The sequence below is a fragment of the Thalassophryne amazonica genome, chromosome 18 (genome assembly GCF_902500255.1).
Source record: "Thalassophryne amazonica chromosome 18, fThaAma1.1, whole genome shotgun sequence".
Classification (NCBI taxonomy): Eukaryota; Metazoa; Chordata; class Actinopteri; order Batrachoidiformes; family Batrachoididae; genus Thalassophryne; species Thalassophryne amazonica.
In genome coordinates, this window is record NC_047120.1 from 66,328,113 (window position 1) to 66,345,315 (window position 17,203).

The window sequence follows — 17,203 nt, forward strand, 5'->3', positions numbered from 1 at the left end:
ATGTTGAAGCGATGCAGTGATCTCTCGCCATCACTGGAAAACGCATGCTCTGCACTTGTAATCACCGTCGATTCTCTGGGGAACGTCACTCACACCAACCAGGGACACATTTAAGCGGACTTGGCTGTGCATGTTTTTGTTTAGTATTCTGACTCAAAAATCACTTGTCTGATTGTGTCTCCATTTTCATCACATTTTCACAGCCACACAAACATCTGTGTAAGATAAGATCTTTTGTTTTTCTTATAATTATGATTATATTTCTAATTATAATAATTTATAATTATAATAATGTTTTTCTTATATAATTTCTTATATATCTTATACGAGATATAATAAGATGTTTTGTTTTTCTTGTTGTGGATTCACAATTTAAATTATTATTTTTAATTAACGCAGGGTTTTGTTTTCGTTTCACAGCTTTTCCAGATGCATGGATCCCGGATGTAGAACTTCCAATGACCTAAGTTAAAAAAAAAAAAAAAAGTTTATTTTGACATTATTCACACAGTGTATTTGTGTGTTGGGTCAACAGTTATCCAAAAACATCTGTGGTGTTAATCTGCTTAATGACAAAATACCTAATGGAAACAAATATCAAAATTCTATCGCCACCAATTTTTTCTAATTTTCAGTTGAAATAATGTGTTGACAGAAGCGTTTTATCACCAAGAGCGGTAGTAAAGCTTAGTAAATTCCAACCAAAGATCGGAAGGAGAGCTGACTGAACCACGGTGCTCAAACTGGCAGGAGAAATAAAATAAGGCTTTCTGTTTTTGTTACACTGTGAGCTGTTGCTGCTGAAACACTGCAGGCGTCAGCAAATCAGCAGAGCTGATCTGTGCAGCGTCATCATTTAAAAATAAAACAACACTAAAGCGAACATCACTCTTTATTATTCCCAGCAGTGACGATGCAATGTTGACCCAAACTGTAAAGAAACAGTTCTGTATTCTTTCAAATATGTTGTCCAGAATTCTCTCGTTCATGTTTATATTTTGAGGAAGAATTCAGATCAGAAAGCAGAATTGCTGCAGTAGGGAAACTTTTACAGTCGCACTCCTCTTCCACTATCTGAGGAGTCCACTTGTAAGAGCTGTCTGTAATCAAATCACTACAGCAGAAGGCGTCTCACAGAGAGTGGTGCTCTTTCAAGCAAAAAAACCTCCATCAAGGTCCAAAAACAATCTGCTGGATCTAGATCAAGATCCAAAGCCGGTGACTATCAGAGGAAGTCAGGGATCATACACTTGAGTGCTGTTTGCATTTAAGCTTCCCACCCAATATGCAAAAGTTAAGACAAACATGCAAAAAGTCTTGTGATCAATTTAGCTGTATTGTCAAAGACACGTAATTTCAAGTCTGTAACTGTGTTCCAGTTGTAGCAGTATCTCGGCATGGGATCGGATTTTCAGCGAACAACTTGTTCCGGTGATTGTTTGCCTGGTCTTGTCTTCTTTCACTCAGCTGTGCTTCACCAAATCAGATAATGCGCAGAAGTATAAAACGCAAGCTCAGGTTGTCTGGGTGATCAGTGTCAACAATCCAGCAGTGGTTCTGTCATCTAATCCACCCTGGAGCGATCAAACTTCACAAATCAGATATAAGGTCTCGCAGGAAGTGACAGAGTGAAATCGGGGCCAAGGACATCTGCTAGCCATCCCACACTCACATCGCCTCCGGTGCTTAACGAGCGCGCCGCGGCTCACTTCTCTGAATCTGCGCTCGGTGGTGTGGTGATGCACAGACCATGTCACCTCGAGTCAGTGACTTCATGCTGTCAGATAGAGGTTATAAAAGGGGAGTCGCATGCTATACAATATGTTTCATTTGGATGAATTCAAGGTCATCTCCTTTAAACTGGTTTGAAACCAGATAAGGCTGGTTGTAGTTTGGTTTTAAATGGCAATAAGTGATTAAATAGTAAAATTTTACAAACTTTTTTTTTTTTTGCTAAATATCAAATATCTTTGGGTTCTGCACTACTGGATGGACAAAATGTGAGGAGGTCTCGGGATTGTGATATTTTATTTACAGGGTAAATTACAGAGAAAATTGAGTGATACAACACTAACGACAGCAGTTTTAGTTGCAGCTCTACTGAGTTTTCTGCAGGCAATAATCAAAATTAGTGGGAGACAATCAAGAATTAAGCTCATTGTCATCACCTTTTTTTTTTTTTTTTTTTATGTTTCAATGTAAAATTCACTGTAAGAAAAAAAGAAACCCAGGTTGCATATTACATTAGTGCATTTGTGTACCTGCATGTACAATGAAATGTTGTCTCTTTTGAGCGTACAATACAAAGTGAAATATTGTGGACCTCTAGCATATTTGCAATACGCTGAACTGGAATATAAGAATACAGTAAACATCCGTGTAGTGATGATCAGTAACGTACGAGGAAATGGCGAAGAGAGGCACCATTTATGTTTAGTCGTTAGTTTTCTACGTCATCTTGTTTGGTGGATCTTGTACTTCGGATTAATCAGTGCCTTGATTACAAAATTAAAGTCAGAAGACTGATCTCTGGAAAATGACCAGAGTTGTTTTTTTTGTTTTTTTTTTAAGAACTGTTTTAATCTTGCAGAGGTGATATACAGGAAAGGGGGTGTGTGTGTGTGGTAATTTTACACATTTTCCTTGCTGTCAGGTTTGGTTTTTAATTTTTTTTTCTTTTTTTTTTTTTAAGGACAGTAAAGATAGAGGAAAAGGTGTAGGTAATGTTAACTCTGTCATGTAGGTCTTCTACTTTCCTATGAAATGTCTTGTAGATTTTTTTTGTTTTGTTTTTTGTATATGTCTAATTTATTTCCAAGATGGTATATCTTGTTCTGATTTTTAATTTACTGTGAAAGTAAATAAATCAGTACCAGTCAAACTTTTGGACACTTTCCCATTCAAATGGAAAAGTGCCCAAACTTGACTGTGTATAATTTTTTGTTGTTGTTGGGTTTTTATTTGCATGGGAGTTTTAACGTCTTTGCTGAAAACACACTTTGTCAAATATTGTTACATTTATATTTATACAGTAAAGTTTACAGATCTTCCACTTGTTTTTTTTTTTTTAAGTGTTCGTTTCATAAACCTCTTTTTGTATGTACAGTTATCTCGTTTAGTTTGGATTCGCACTGAATTACTTACATAGTTTGTATACCAAATGTTGGCAGTTTCTGCTGTAAAAGGTTTTTTTTTTTTTTCCCCTCTTTCTTTCTGTTTTGTAAGACTGGATGTATAAAAGTCTACAAAGGCAAATGTGGAAAAAAACATTTCACATAATGCTGGACATTTTTTTTTTCTGCTGTCTGTAGAACCTCTGTGTACATGATGGTTAAAACTAGACAAAAGAATTGTAATTGTTAATTTACAGGCTGTAACACAGGTTTTTCATTTTAGTTTTGTTATGGCCTGAACAATATACAATCAACAATATGACAGATGACGTTTTATGCAAATTAATATCATTTTCAACAAAAATAATGTTCTTTTGGTTTAAAAGCCTGATTTCAGATTTTTTTTTTTTTTTTTTTTTTTTTTAAAGAAACATTGCAACCATGATGTGATCATGTGAACCAACACGTCATTGTTAAAATAGCATTTGTCCTTTTAACGTCTGTATAAGCCCAAAACATTTAGACTTTAAGCAAAGATGTGGAACATGTGTACCAGAATTGGACAATGTTAAGACTAGAAAAGATGGTTTGAGTACACTTCTGATGACGAACTGATTATATAAAGAAATTATAAATACCATAATGTGCAAGGACTTAGCTTGAACACTGTTTAATTAAGATACTAGAACGCTGACACGTGGGGAACCACAGGTTCTAGATGTGGTCATTTGTACTATATATGGAGGACAGCTGACTTTAGGGGGAAATCTGTTTACAATTATGCTACTTTTTTAAGTACTGACAGAGAAAAATTTATTGAAGGTTTAAACCAGGGGTGGGCAACGAGGGCCTAGACACTGCAGGTTTTCCTTGCAACCAATCACCTCAGCAGGTGGGTTGCTGATGAGCTTCTACCTTGAACATAAACACCTGGTCGTCTTGAAATTACCTGTTGAAACACCTGATCATTAATGAAATCACCTGCTGAGGTGACTGGTAGCAAGGAAAACCTGCAGTGCTTTGGCCCTTCATGGCACGTGATTGCCCACCCCTGGTTTAAACTGTTTTGAATTGTGTTCAATTTTCTAAAATGGATTTTTATCACCAGTAAGCTTTTCTGAAGCTGCTTAACCAGTACAATATTCCATGTTCACATTAGATCAAAAAAAAATTTTTTAATTTTTTTTTTTGGCCTGTGTAAGACACCGTCGAGACACAATTCTGCTGTTTTGTCCAGCGTGTGAATGTTAATTCTGGGTTTGGAGACACATGCATACAGAAAATGTCCAGACTTGAATCTGCTGTCTGGCATGTTACAGGATGGACAGACTGATGAATTGTCAGGCTTTTATTTTGAAATACAGGCTCTTATTGTGGAAGTGCACCATAAACAGGCTTGTTTACAAAAATTACTGATTTCTCAAAATATTGGTCAGATCACCTTGCTGTTTTCACAACACGAATCCTCATGACAAAATACATAAGTATTTCTGGATTTCAATTGATGCTCTGGATACACAAACACATAGCGACCATTTGCCTTTTATTATATGGATTCTCTGAAAGACATAAAAGACAACTGTATAAGATACTCCAGGAATAGTCTGTTGTAAATAAACTGTTTGCTCAGCAAGGCTGAGAGGTTAATCTGTCAATTTACAATAAACACCTTTTTCCATTTGAAATGACAGAAAATCCAATTTTCCCACCAGCACACCTCATACATAAATCCACACGTTGAAATATCAATATTTTGGGTGTGATGTGTGCATTTGTGAAATAGTTTTGAATGTGTTTATACTGCCAATTATAACTACAATAAGCAATTACTCCAAAATATAAATTAAAATCTTGCATTAAAAAAAAATCTTGTTACTCAACAAAAATATAAACGCAACACACTTTTGGTTTTGCTCCCATTTTGTATGAGATGAACTCAAAGATCTAAATCTTTTTCCACATACACAATATCACCATTTCTCTCAAATATTGTTCACAAACCAGTCTAAATCTGTGATAGTGAGCACTTCTCCTTTGCTGTGATAATCCATCCCACCTCACAGGTGTGCCATATCAACATGCTGATTAGACACCATGATTAGTGCACAGGTGTGCCTTAGACTGCCCACAATAAAAGGCCACTCTGAAAGGTGCAGTTTTATCACACAGCACAATGCCACAGATGTCACAAGATTTGAGGGAGCGTGCAGTTGGCATGCTGACAGCAGGAATGTCAACCAGAGCTGTTGCTCGTGTATTGAATGTTCATGTCTCTACCATAAGCCGTCTCCAAAGTCGTTTCAGAGAATTTGGCAGTACATCCAACCAGCCTCACAACCGCAGACCACGTGTAACCACACCAGCCCAGGACCTCCACATCCAGCATGTTCACCTCCAAGATCGTCTGAGACCAGCCACTCGGACAGCTGCTGAAACAGTCAGTTTGCATAACCAAAGAATTTCTGCACAAACTGTCAGAAACCGTCTCAGGGAAGCTCATCTGCATGCTCATCATCCTCATCGGGGTCTCGACCTGACTCCAGTTCCTCGTCGTAACCGACTTGAGTGGGCAAATGCTCATATTTGCTGGCGTTTGACACGTTGGAGAGGTGTTCTCTTCACGGATGATGCGAAGGAGATGTGTTGCACTGCATGAGGCAAATGGTGGTCACACCAGATACTGACTGGTATCCCCCCCCAATAAAACAAAACTGCACCTTTCAGAGTGGCCTTTTATTGTGGGCAGTCTAAGGCACACCTGTGCACTAATCATGGTGTCTAATCAGCATCTTGGTATGGCACACCTGTGAGGTGGGATGGATTATCTCAGCAAAGGAGAAGTGCTCACTATCACAGATTTCGACTGGTTTGTGAACAATATTTGAGGGAAATGGTGATATTGTGTATATGGAAAAAGTTTTAGATCTTTGAGTTCATCTCATACAAAATGGGAGCAAAACCAAAAGTGTTGAGTTTATATTTTTGTTGAGTATATCTCTACATCTAAACAGATATAAATACACCTTTGGACTGAACACAAAGGACAAGATACCTCGTGAGGGCTTCAACCCCCCAAAAAAAAACACAGCATTACCTTCATATTTCAGTTATAAAAATACAGGCCGCACACTCAAAACGTACAAACAACAAAAGTTATTCAATAATGAAACTTTGAGATACACACACACATATGTGTGCGTAGAAAGAAAAAATACACAGATAACGTCTCTTTAGTTGGTTTATGAACGAAGCTAACAACTAGCCTGCATGTTATGTGTTTTTAACCATGACTTAACCGTGTCACTACTTTCTTGGGGCAAACTAGTACATACAAAAACAATGTTTCTGGATTATGACTTGACAATTAAAGCCAATTTCACTTAAAAAAAAAAAAAAAAATTCTGTGCTTAGCTACTCTCGGCTAGTGCTAACGCGCTAAAGTACCGCGCCCTCTGATTGGTACTGTGCAACACCGCCAACTGGTGGTCTTTTCGTGCAGCTGACTATATGACAACGTTTCAATACCCAATTGTTTTATCTATTAAATATGAGCTACACTTGCATTCATTTTGTCATTATGAAATAGCTATACTGTACAATGCTCCGTTTTTAATGAATTAATCAGTTCTGGTAATACTTGTAAAAACTGTCTTTATCCTGAGCTGCCAGAAAGTTAACAGCAAAGATTCCAGGCCAAACCTAACTTTTTTATTGGATTCATTAAAAACTTCTTTTTCCCCTCAGTAATGTTTAAGGTTCATACACTGTATGTACAGGGTGTCATGTTATGTTCAGGAACACCAAAAAAAAACAAATGGGGAGGGAGGTGGCTATTCTATGGGGAGGTGATGGCTCTAGTGGTTAAGCATTGAGCTTGAGACCAGAGGCTCCTCGGTTCAAACCCCAGGCTGACCAGAAAATCGCTAAGGTCCTTAATTGCTCCCGGTGTGTAGTGAGCACCTTCCATAGCAGCTAATTGACATCTGTTAGTGTGAATGGGTGAATGCGAGGCATCATTGTAAAGCGTTTTGAGCTTCTGATCCAGATGCAGTCCATTTACCATATTCTAATAACAGAGTTTCAGATTAGGGTTTGTGATTTCCACCTGATTGGTCCTACAACACTTTCCCCAAATGACAACAGAGAGCTTATTGTTGGATCTACAGAAAGGTACTGAGGGTGTTATCGACGGTCGCCAGGTGAAGGTATTCAGGATGCTCGCTCTCAGACTCCACCTCCCATTCGTGATCCTTGGAGTCCGCCTTCATCTGACTGGAGGACAGCAGCTTCTTCCTGCGGATGGACCCTTGGGGGCGGCGCTCCAGACATGCTAAGATCATGTGGGCGAGGTCCTGCTGAAGCCGCTGGAAGTTTTCTCTGGAAACGCAGATTAGGATCAGATTAGAAACTGGACTTTGTCATAATGGTGATTTGTGTCAGACTGAAATGATGAACTCAAAGTTTATTTCATTGTCTCAGATGCTGAAGAAGAAAACCAAGTCAGGTCCATGTCATGTTCGGGAAAAACAGGCACCAGTCTGAGGTTATTAAAGACAGTAACTGAACTGATTTAAAGCTACAGTATGTGGGATTTTAGTGTCATCTAGTGGTGATGTTGCAGATTTCATTATGCTGTTGTCACAGTTTTTTTTTTCTCATCTTTTTTAGTGACGGGGACTCATACGCCTTTACTGTTTGTTCTAATAAACAATCCTTATGATCCTCCATTTCACAAAAATGTGAAAAAAAAATTTTTCTTTTTTGCCAGCACTAGCAATCACTACACAGCGTGTACCGGAGCAATCGCTGCAACTTTTTCTTATTTCTTCAGTTTTGTGACCACTCAAAATGGGAAAGGCAGAGGAAATATGTCCCTGTATCAACATGGCTGCCTCCATGTGGGGGCCCACTCCCATGTAGAGAAAGACCTCATTCTAAGCTCATGAAAACTCTGATTCATTGTTGCAGGTAATTACACACTGATGAGCACATGGCTGTGAATGCTATATTCCATGTCTGTTCATAAACACCCCTAAATCCTGCACCCTGTAGCTTTAAATATCAATCAGCAACTCAAAACAGTGAACAACAGTGATGTCACATTGAGTTCTCTTACGTTGTGGGCGGAGTCGGGAGGTTGTAATCTTCGCCCGTCTCACCAGTCAACCAGTAGGTGGTCTCTGTACATTTACCCTGAGAAAAAACACATTAATGATTATGTGCATTAGTGAAATCGACACACGTGTTCATTTTACTCACCTTCAGATACGTTTCTTCTCTCATCTCGTATTCAAACTTGGAATCAGTCCTCTGGAGGATGTTGATCGTAGGCTGGCTCACGTGGATCCGCAGAGCTGCAGGACAAAAATTTTAAACCAGATGATGATGAACATTATTGAATGTCGGTGAAACTAAATGGATTCTGTTCTGCGTTCGTTAAACATAGTGCTGTGCACGTGTGTGTATGCTCACGATGTCCTGTTGACTCCATACGTGACGCCGTGTTCACAGTGTCTCCAAATAAACAATATCTAGGCATCTTTATCCCCACCACACCTGCTGCACATGGACCTGCACACAACACAACAAACACACAGAAAACTTCAAAGGTTTGTTTGCTCCTGAGTGAATCAGCACAGATTCATCAGGTTTCTTGCAGTTTTTTAATCTCAAAGTAAAACCAAATCTCTACAGCACAATCTTGATGAAATAAAATCTAAAAGCAAAAATTTAAATTGAATATCACTGCCCTACTTTGTAATAATGAGTGTCGCCCTGCTGTGTAATGACGAGCATCGCCCTGCTGTGTAATGACGAGCATCACCCTGCTGTGCCATAACGAGTGTCGCCCCGCTGTATAATCAAGGGCGTCGCCCCGCTGTGTAATAACGAGCTTCACGATGCTGTGTAATAATGAGCGTCGCCCGGCTGTGTAATTAAGGGCGTGGTCCCGCTGTGTAATGACGAGCATCGCCCTGCTGTGCCATAACGAGTGTCGCCCTGCAGTGCCATAACGAGTGTCGCCCTGCAGTGCCATAACGAGTGTTGCCCTGCTGTGTAATGATGAGCATCACCCTGCTGTGCCATAACGAGTGTCGCCCCGCTGTGTAATAACGAATGTCGCACATCAGTGTAATAACGAGCTTCGCCCTGCTGTGTAATAACGAGCCTCGCCCTGCTGTGTAATGACGAGCGTCGCCCTGCTGTGTAATAACGAGCTTCGCCCTGCTGCGTAATAATGAGCGGCGCCTCGCTGTGTAATTAAGGGCGTCGTCCCACTGTGTAATGACTAGCGTCGCCCTGCTGTGTAATGACGAGCATCGCCCTGCTGTGTAATGATGAGCGTCGCCCCTATGTGTAATTAAGGGCGTTGCCCCACTGTGTAATGACAAGCTTCGGCCCGCTGTGTAATTGAGGGCATCACCCCGCTGAGTAATAAGTGTCACCCCGCTCTGTAATAACGAGTATCACCGTGCTGCGTAATAACGAGTGGCGCCTCGCTGTGTAATTAAGGGCGTCGTCCCACTGTGTAATGACTAGCGTCGTCCCGCTGTGTAATGACGAGCGTCGCCCTGCTGTGTAATGACGAGCGTCGCCCTGCTGTGTAATGATGAGCGTCGCCCTGCTGTGTAATGACGAGCGTCGCCCTGCTGTGTAATGACGAGCGTCGCCCCGCTGTGTAATTAAGGGCGTCGCTCCGCTGTGTAATGACGAGCTTCGGCCCGCTGTGTAATTGAGGGCATCACCCCGCTGTGTAATAACAAGTGTCACCCCGCTCTGTAATAACGAGTATCACCATGCTGTGTAATAACGAGCTTCGCCCCGCTGTGTAATAACGAGTGGCGCCTCGCTGTGTAATTAAGGGCGTCGCCCCACTGTGTAATGACGAACGTCGCCCTGCTGTGTGATGACAAGCGTCGTCCCGCTGTGTAATTAAGGGCATTGTCACGCTGTGTAATGACAAGCATCGCCCCACTGTATAATTAAGGGCACCGTCACGCTGTGTAATGACGAGCGTCGCCCCACTGCGTTAAGGGCGTTGCCCCGTTGTGTAATTAAGGGCGTCGCCCCACTGTGTAATAATGAATGTCGCCCCGCTGTGTAATAACAGGTGTCGCCCTGCTGTGTAATAACAGGTGTCGCCCTGCTGTGTAATAACGAGTGTCGCCCCGCTGTGTAATATTGAGTGTCGCCTCGCTGTGTAATTAAGGGCGTCGCCCCACTGTGTAATGACGAACGTCGCCCTGCTGTGTGATGACAAGCGTCGTCCCGCTGTGTAATTAAGGGCATTGTCACGCTGTGTAATGACAAGCATCGCCCCACTGTATAATTAAGGGCACCGTCACGCTGTGTAATGACGAGCGTCGCCCCGTTGTGTAATTAAGGGCGTCGCCCCACTGTGTAATAATGAATGTCGCCCCGCTGTGTAATAACAGGTGTCGCCCTGCTGTGTAATAACAGGTGTCGCCCTGCTGTGTAATTAAGGGCACCGCCCTGCTGTGTAATGATGAGCGTCATCCCGTTGTGTAATTAAGGGCGTCACCCTGCTGTGTAATAACGAGTGTCGCCCCGCTGTGTAATATTGAGTGTCGCCTCGCTGTGTAATAACGAGTGTCGCCCCGCTGTGTAATATTGAGTGTCGCCTCGCTGTGTAATAACGAGTGTCGCCCCGCTGTGTAATATTGCGTGTCGCCGCGCTGTGTAATGACTAACTTCACCCTGCTGTGTTAATAAGGGCGCTGCCCCACGGTGTAATGACGAGCATCGCCCTGTAATGATGAGCGTCACCCGCTGTATAATTAAGGGCATCGCCTCACTGTGTAATAACGAGCTTCGCCCCGCTGTGTAATTAAGGGCATCACCCCACTGTGTAATAACGAGTGTCGCCCCGCTGTGTAATAACGAGTGTTGCCCTGCTGCGTAATTAAGGGCGTTGCCCCGCTGTGTAATTAAGGGCGTCGCCCCGATGTGTAATGACGAGCATCGCCCCATTGTGTAATTAAGGGCATCGCCCCACTCTGTAATAACGAGCTTCACCCCACTGTGTAATTAAGGGCATCGCCCCGCTGTGTAATAACGAGTGTCGCCCCGCTGTGTAATAACGAGCTTCACCCCGCTGTGTAATTAAGAGCGTCGCCATTTTGTGATGCAGTTTACCTGAGTGTACGCCGATGCGTATCCACACAGGGATACCAGGCAGGTGTCTGAGCTGAAAGGTTCCCATGAAGGCCAGGATATCCAACGCCATGCAGCAGATGTCCACTGCGTGCCTGTTCCCGTTTCTCTTCGGCAGGCCAGAAGCCACCATGTAGGCATCACCTATTGTCTCCACCTAAGGGCAAGACAACACCACAGTGACATGCGTACCTCATTTTCATTTTTGGTTTTTAAAGCAGTTGTGTTTTTAAACCAGTTGTGTTTTCACTCTACTTTGCTTCTTCAGATCTCCTGATTCTTTTATCGATATTTGTCCGTTTCTGGTCTGCTGATTGGCGCTCTACCTTGTAAACATCGTGATGGTCGACGACGCAGTCGAAGCCCTTGTAGATGTCGTTGAGCATGTCCACTACCTCCATGGGAGTGCTGTACTGGCATAGTGTGGTGAAACCCACGATGTCACTGAAATATATTGTCACTTCTTCATACAGTTCTGGCTCCACCACACCGGTCTCCTTCAGGCTTTTCACCACTGGACTACAAGAAAAACATTTACAGAAACACATGAATACCTGAACCTTTGTTCCACTTTAATTCTGTATAAAGTTGAAGAATGAATTTATTTTAATTTATAAACAATTAGGCCTTTATCAAACACAAATGCCAAATATTTACTTGTGCCAGTTACTCACATGACAATTGTTGGAGCTACTGTAGTTTACGAAATACGTAAGTCACACCACCGTATAAATGCTTTTTCGTTCCTTTTCTTTTTTGTATGTGGAACTCACTTTTTTTACACAATGTTTCCCCTGGGGGTGAGTTTAACAACAGCCAGGCTCAGTGTAGCATGTGCACACCATAGTGTCTGCTGCTATTTAACATGAGGAATTTTAAATTCCAAAAATGAGTGAACTGGAAATGAATATATATATGTAATACATAAATATGTATATGAAATAAACATGCAATGGACAACATTCTGGATGTTATTAGATGCAGTTTGGACAAAACAAATCATCAGATGGACTTGAATGGAGACATGAACAGTGGATTCACACAGGAAGCCCTCAGCCTGTGGTGTGTGTCCTAAGGACTTTTAAATTCCAAAAATAAGCAAGATGGATGAATAAACATGCAGTGGACATTATTTGATGCAGATGAACACAAATTGCTAACCCCGTGTTGGAAACACTACAATCAAAACATGAGCCCATTTGATTGATTTATTCATTCTAAATCAGCTCTTTGAGGTTTTTGTGCATTGTTGTATTTTTTATTGTTTAGCATGTTGATTAACAAGAAAGCCCTGTATTATTACAAAAAAATATTATTATCATTATTAATAATGATAACAGTAATAATCATAATAACAACAAATGTGTGATTTTTGGAGCACATAAAATCACACTGGAATTTAAGTTGCAGGACCTTCAAAACTAGTAAAAATTACTTTGACCTATATTCCAGAATATGCAATAATTGACTACTCATTTAATTTATTCATCATTAAAAGCAGTTATCTAGTAAAAACTTTAAGCTATTCCAGTTTAATAAGTGGAAGGATTTACCTCATTTTCTATTCATGGAACAAGAACTACAACAACAACTGTAGCAGTTTGAAAAGATTCCTCTCACTACTATTTTATGATATTTAAATGACGAAACAATTAATTATGAAGGTGATCCACAAAGTAAATGAAAATTAAATCACCTGTTAATTAACAGCATGAAAGGATTTTGATTAACTGGAACAGCACAGTGAAGTTTAAACCTGATTAAATCACGTCCTGTGTTGTGCTCCAACACAGAAAATAAACAGAAGCACACAAAAAGGTCAAAGGTCAAATGGTGGCGTACAGCGACCTGTGACCTGAACCTGCAGGACTGTGTGACTGAGAACAGCTAAATGTAAACCATTTGCTTCTCTTACAGTCATCAATATTTCCTCTAAATGTCACAGAATCAGCCAAAAAAATAAAAATGTTTTAGCCATCTTCCTAACAAACGGGCAAACAGACCCAGGCAGCAGCATGAAGTTTATGCAGTCGGCTCGATCCCTCTCCGCTTTGTACAGAACCGTCCGCTCCTCCACCAGGAACTCCAGGTTTCTTGAATACATCTGCAGGCGTCGGATCATGTTGTCCATGTAGCTCTCATTCTCCTGGTTGTGAATTTTACTGAAGCAGAGCAGAAATTCAACATCAGCTCATGTCAGTCAGTGACATAAAATCACAAACAGAAACTCAAGTATTAATGTTTAAAAAAGGAAAAAAAAAAAAAAACTTTTTTGGAAGAAAGGGTCAGTTTAAAGCTGCTTATTGTCACATATCATCCATCACATCGACAGCAAACCGTCCTGACTGGTTACCTGACAGCTCTGTCCAGACAGTTTTCAATCTTCTTAAAGTCCAGCCGTTTTTCTGGATCTTCATCCCAGCAGGTTTTTATCAGCATGTAAACCTGAGAGGCACCAGATGGAGACAGAGAGAAGGTACATCAACACCACAAACACACATTTAGTAAAAATAGTGTTAAAAAAAAAAACCTACCTCGAGCTCGTTTTCTGATGCAGACTCAAAATTGAGGTCCGGCCTGAAGTAGGACCCGATGCTGGGATACTGGACCCTGGACAGTTTTTCTGTGGAGGCACATAGATTGTCTCTGGATTCAATTAAACCAGCTCTGGAGACCAAAACCGATTCACTCAGTCACACACAAATGTAGATTTGATTATTTCTGTGTGTGTGCAAAAACTTTCTTTAGGAAAATTCAGTTACGAAATACTGGACATAATCACTTCTGTTCATTTCTTTTGTTTCTGTTGTCTGTATGTTTGTTTTTGGACAGTCACCATGAAAATTGGTGTAACGATCAAACCTATCAGGAATAAGAATTCATTAATCTTATTTTTCTATTATATATTTATAATATGGCTGTTTTGCAGCATCTCAGTTTCTCAAATACTAAATCCACAAATCCTAATGAATTCTGATCATTTCCTAGAAATGCCATTGGTCTGTTAGTCACAAAACCTGGTGAGATATTTGACCCAGATTGGAATATTTTTGGTGTTGTGCTGCTGACATACATGATGTTACTCCTGACATGAGGTTTTTCACAATCAAAGCATTTCATGGTGCAGCATTGAACAGATTTTACAGTCCAAGAGGAACTGGGCACGTTACAGATGATACAGTAGTGTTCAGAATAATAGTAGTGCTATGTGACTAAAAAGATTAATCCAGGTTTTGAGTATATTTCTTATTGTTACACGGGAAACAAGGTACCAGTAGATTCAGTAGTGTTGGAGTTATTCTGTGGATACACTGTTTTATTTTATCATGCATGTTTTGTGTTCTCTCTGCTCTGATAAAGTGTATTGTACTGATGTGATGGGTGAAGGTTACTTAAGATATGTGACATGACGTGTTTCTGCAAGTTGTGGTATTTCTGTGTGCACGCTAAGCTCTTTTTCAGGACATGTGAAGATGACTCATGCAGGATGCAGCCGAAGCTGAGCAGTGAGATAAAGAATAGAGAATTGAATGTTCCAACCACAGTGTGATTGTGATACATCAGTCCTTTTGTCAGAAGTGTGATTAATCGTTAGATGTCTTAAACATATCTTAATCGAGCCCAACATTAAAAAGGTTCTGAACATGTGAACACCCCCTTTTCTCCTTTTTTTTTAACTAATAGCCCAATTTCATAGCCTTAAGAGTGTGCATATCATGAATGCTTGGTCTTGTTGGATTTGTGAGAATCTACTGAATCTACTGGTACCTTGTTTCCCATGTAACAATAAGAAATATACTCAAAACCTGGATTAATCTTTTTAGTCACATAGCACGACTATTATTCTGAACACTACTGTACGCTGAACACGGTGATCCGTCTGCATTCAGGTCTAAATGCTGGAACGTTCTTACACAATTTGAGGTCTAATAATCTATTTTCATAACTTTCCAGATGTGGCAGAAGTGTACACGCTCAGGACTGTGCGAGTAGTTGTGGTTGTTTGTTTTGCTGCACCTGCTTGGTCGAGGTGGCGCTCAGTGAAGAAGGTGCTCTTCCTGGTGATGATCTCCAGAGCAATGATGGCAAAGCTATAGACGTCTCCTTTCTGAGAGGTGTCCTGTTTCCTCAGATGCTCCGGCGCCGTCCACAAGCCTGCGTGGAGGAAGAGAAAGAGGAGGGTCAATGAGGAGCGATGAAGGGAAGGATAAAAACACAGAGATCAGACCAGAACATTTGACACAGATAACAGTTTTACCTCTGCCGGGGCTCAGGAAAGTGTTGCAACCAAAGTCTGTGAGCTTCACCACCATGCGGTTGTCCACCACACAGTTGGTGGACTTGAGGCGGCCGTGCACCTGGATGATGCTAGCGTGGAGGTAAGACATGCCCTGAAGAAACCATTTACACATCCGTCAACCCATTAGGACAATCAATTGTATCGAGATGAACACGTTACATTTTGGTGACAATCGATCAGCTGATGGACACTTAGCAGGTAGCTCAGTTGGATAAGCCTACACAACCAATATGCAGACCTGGGTTCAATTCCTGGTCCCATCACCTGTCTGGGTCCTTGGACAACACAGTTCATCTGTATTGTCTCAGTCCACCCAGCTGTAATGGTATCCCATCCAGGGGGAGTTGCAGACGGTTTCTGGAGATAAGTATGGGCACCAGTGTGCCTCCTGTCATATACAGGACTTATCAATACTTCTTCTACTTTTAACTAAATCACAAGGGTCTTTCAGGATCAAGATGTGGATTCTGGAGCTCCCCCCCATTCTTTTCTTTTTTTTTTTTATATTGTGCTCAATCTCAATTTCAGATATGCATCCCAGAAGGTCCTGGCAACCTCAGAACTTGCAGACGAATTCCTGGTGATGTCATGGAATGCACAACGTTACGAACTCCACGGAAATACTAAGGGATTACTAAATCCTGCCAGTGGTCACAACTGGAAAAAAACAAAAGCAGTTTTGGCCTTTTTGAAAATCCCACCATGGTTAAAACAAAGATCATCACCGACATCCTCCAGGACCCTGTAAGGGTTCCCAAGGTATAGACTCCAGCTGTGTGACCTTCTGGGCTGCATATCTGGGAACGAGAGGACAGAGTTTAACCAACTGGTTATGCATCTCATGACAACCCACATGTAAAATTCCATGGATGCAATCATGTTGTTCATTCCTAATGAAGATCCCCAGATTGTTTGACTTGAGCGCTGTGAGCTCTGGTTCTTCGTGGTATGATGCGACACACCACATTCAGCTCAAGGCCTTGTAGTTACATAACATGTTGTTGACATGGTAACTGTGGAGAGTTCCCAGCTCACCTTGGCGATGTCGTTCATGACAGAGATCTTGAACTCCCAGTCCATGAAGGTTTCATCTGGGTAGGAAATTTTGTCGTTCAGCACATACTGGAAGAAGTCATGGAATAAGTGTTATGGAACATCTGTGGTTTTGACATTTCTTTCCATTACAGACACAAAAAACAAGTAGACTCATCAAATTCTGCAGAGAAGGTTCATTGTGTTTTTATTATTATTTTAATTCATAATTTATCTGTGATTCACTCATATTTCATTTCATTTTAAATGTGAATTTCACCACAACAGAAGGTCCACTAACAAACTGAGGGCAGCTTCTTTTAAACTTCCTTTGAGGTTTGTGAGTTCTCCTCACATCTTTTAATTGAGGATTTTCATGAAAGTGGAGATGCCTGATTTGCTGCGTCACAAATCTGAGCAGACCAATCACAGGGGCAGTCGGCAAAAACAGACTATGTACATTCAGCACTTTGAGAAAAATTTTTCTTTTTAAAAAGTAATCCAATGCAAAATATAAGTAAGTTGCCCATAAAAGCAGGGACACAACTGTAAGTTGATTTTTGTCTGTCAGCCCCTCTTATTT

General features: G+C 41.1%; 2 protein-coding genes across 4 annotated transcripts in view; one reads left to right on the top strand and one right to left on the bottom strand.

The window, feature by feature from the left end:
- kctd17 (potassium channel tetramerization domain containing 17) overlaps positions 1-2,160 on the top strand; it is a 44,424-nt gene extending 42,264 nt beyond the window's left edge. For all 3 annotated transcript variants that reach the window (XM_034193770.1, XM_034193772.1, XM_034193771.1), the window contains exon 7: positions 421-2,160. The gene's annotated coding sequence lies outside the window, so the exon portion shown is untranslated. The remainder of the gene's footprint in view (positions 1-420) is intronic.
- Positions 2,161-5,999: 3,839 nt separating this feature from the next.
- The window catches only part of si:ch73-139e5.4 (heat-stable enterotoxin receptor), a 37,060-nt gene continuing 25,856 nt past the window's right edge, over positions 6,000-17,203 (bottom strand). Inside the window, exons 16-27 of the mRNA XM_034194419.1 lie at positions 16,624-16,710; positions 15,547-15,679; positions 15,306-15,443; positions 13,823-13,911; positions 13,642-13,733; positions 13,292-13,450; positions 11,615-11,807; positions 11,271-11,445; positions 8,586-8,684; positions 8,373-8,467; positions 8,230-8,306; positions 6,000-7,490 (exon numbers count right to left, since the gene is read on the bottom strand). Of these exons, the coding sequence (XP_034050310.1) occupies positions 7,274-7,490; positions 8,230-8,306; positions 8,373-8,467; positions 8,586-8,684; positions 11,271-11,445; positions 11,615-11,807; positions 13,292-13,450; positions 13,642-13,733; positions 13,823-13,911; positions 15,306-15,443; positions 15,547-15,679; positions 16,624-16,710 (1,554 nt within the window). The 3' untranslated portion in view covers positions 6,000-7,273. The remainder of the gene's footprint in view (positions 7,491-8,229; positions 8,307-8,372; positions 8,468-8,585; positions 8,685-11,270; positions 11,446-11,614; positions 11,808-13,291; positions 13,451-13,641; positions 13,734-13,822; positions 13,912-15,305; positions 15,444-15,546; positions 15,680-16,623; positions 16,711-17,203) is intronic.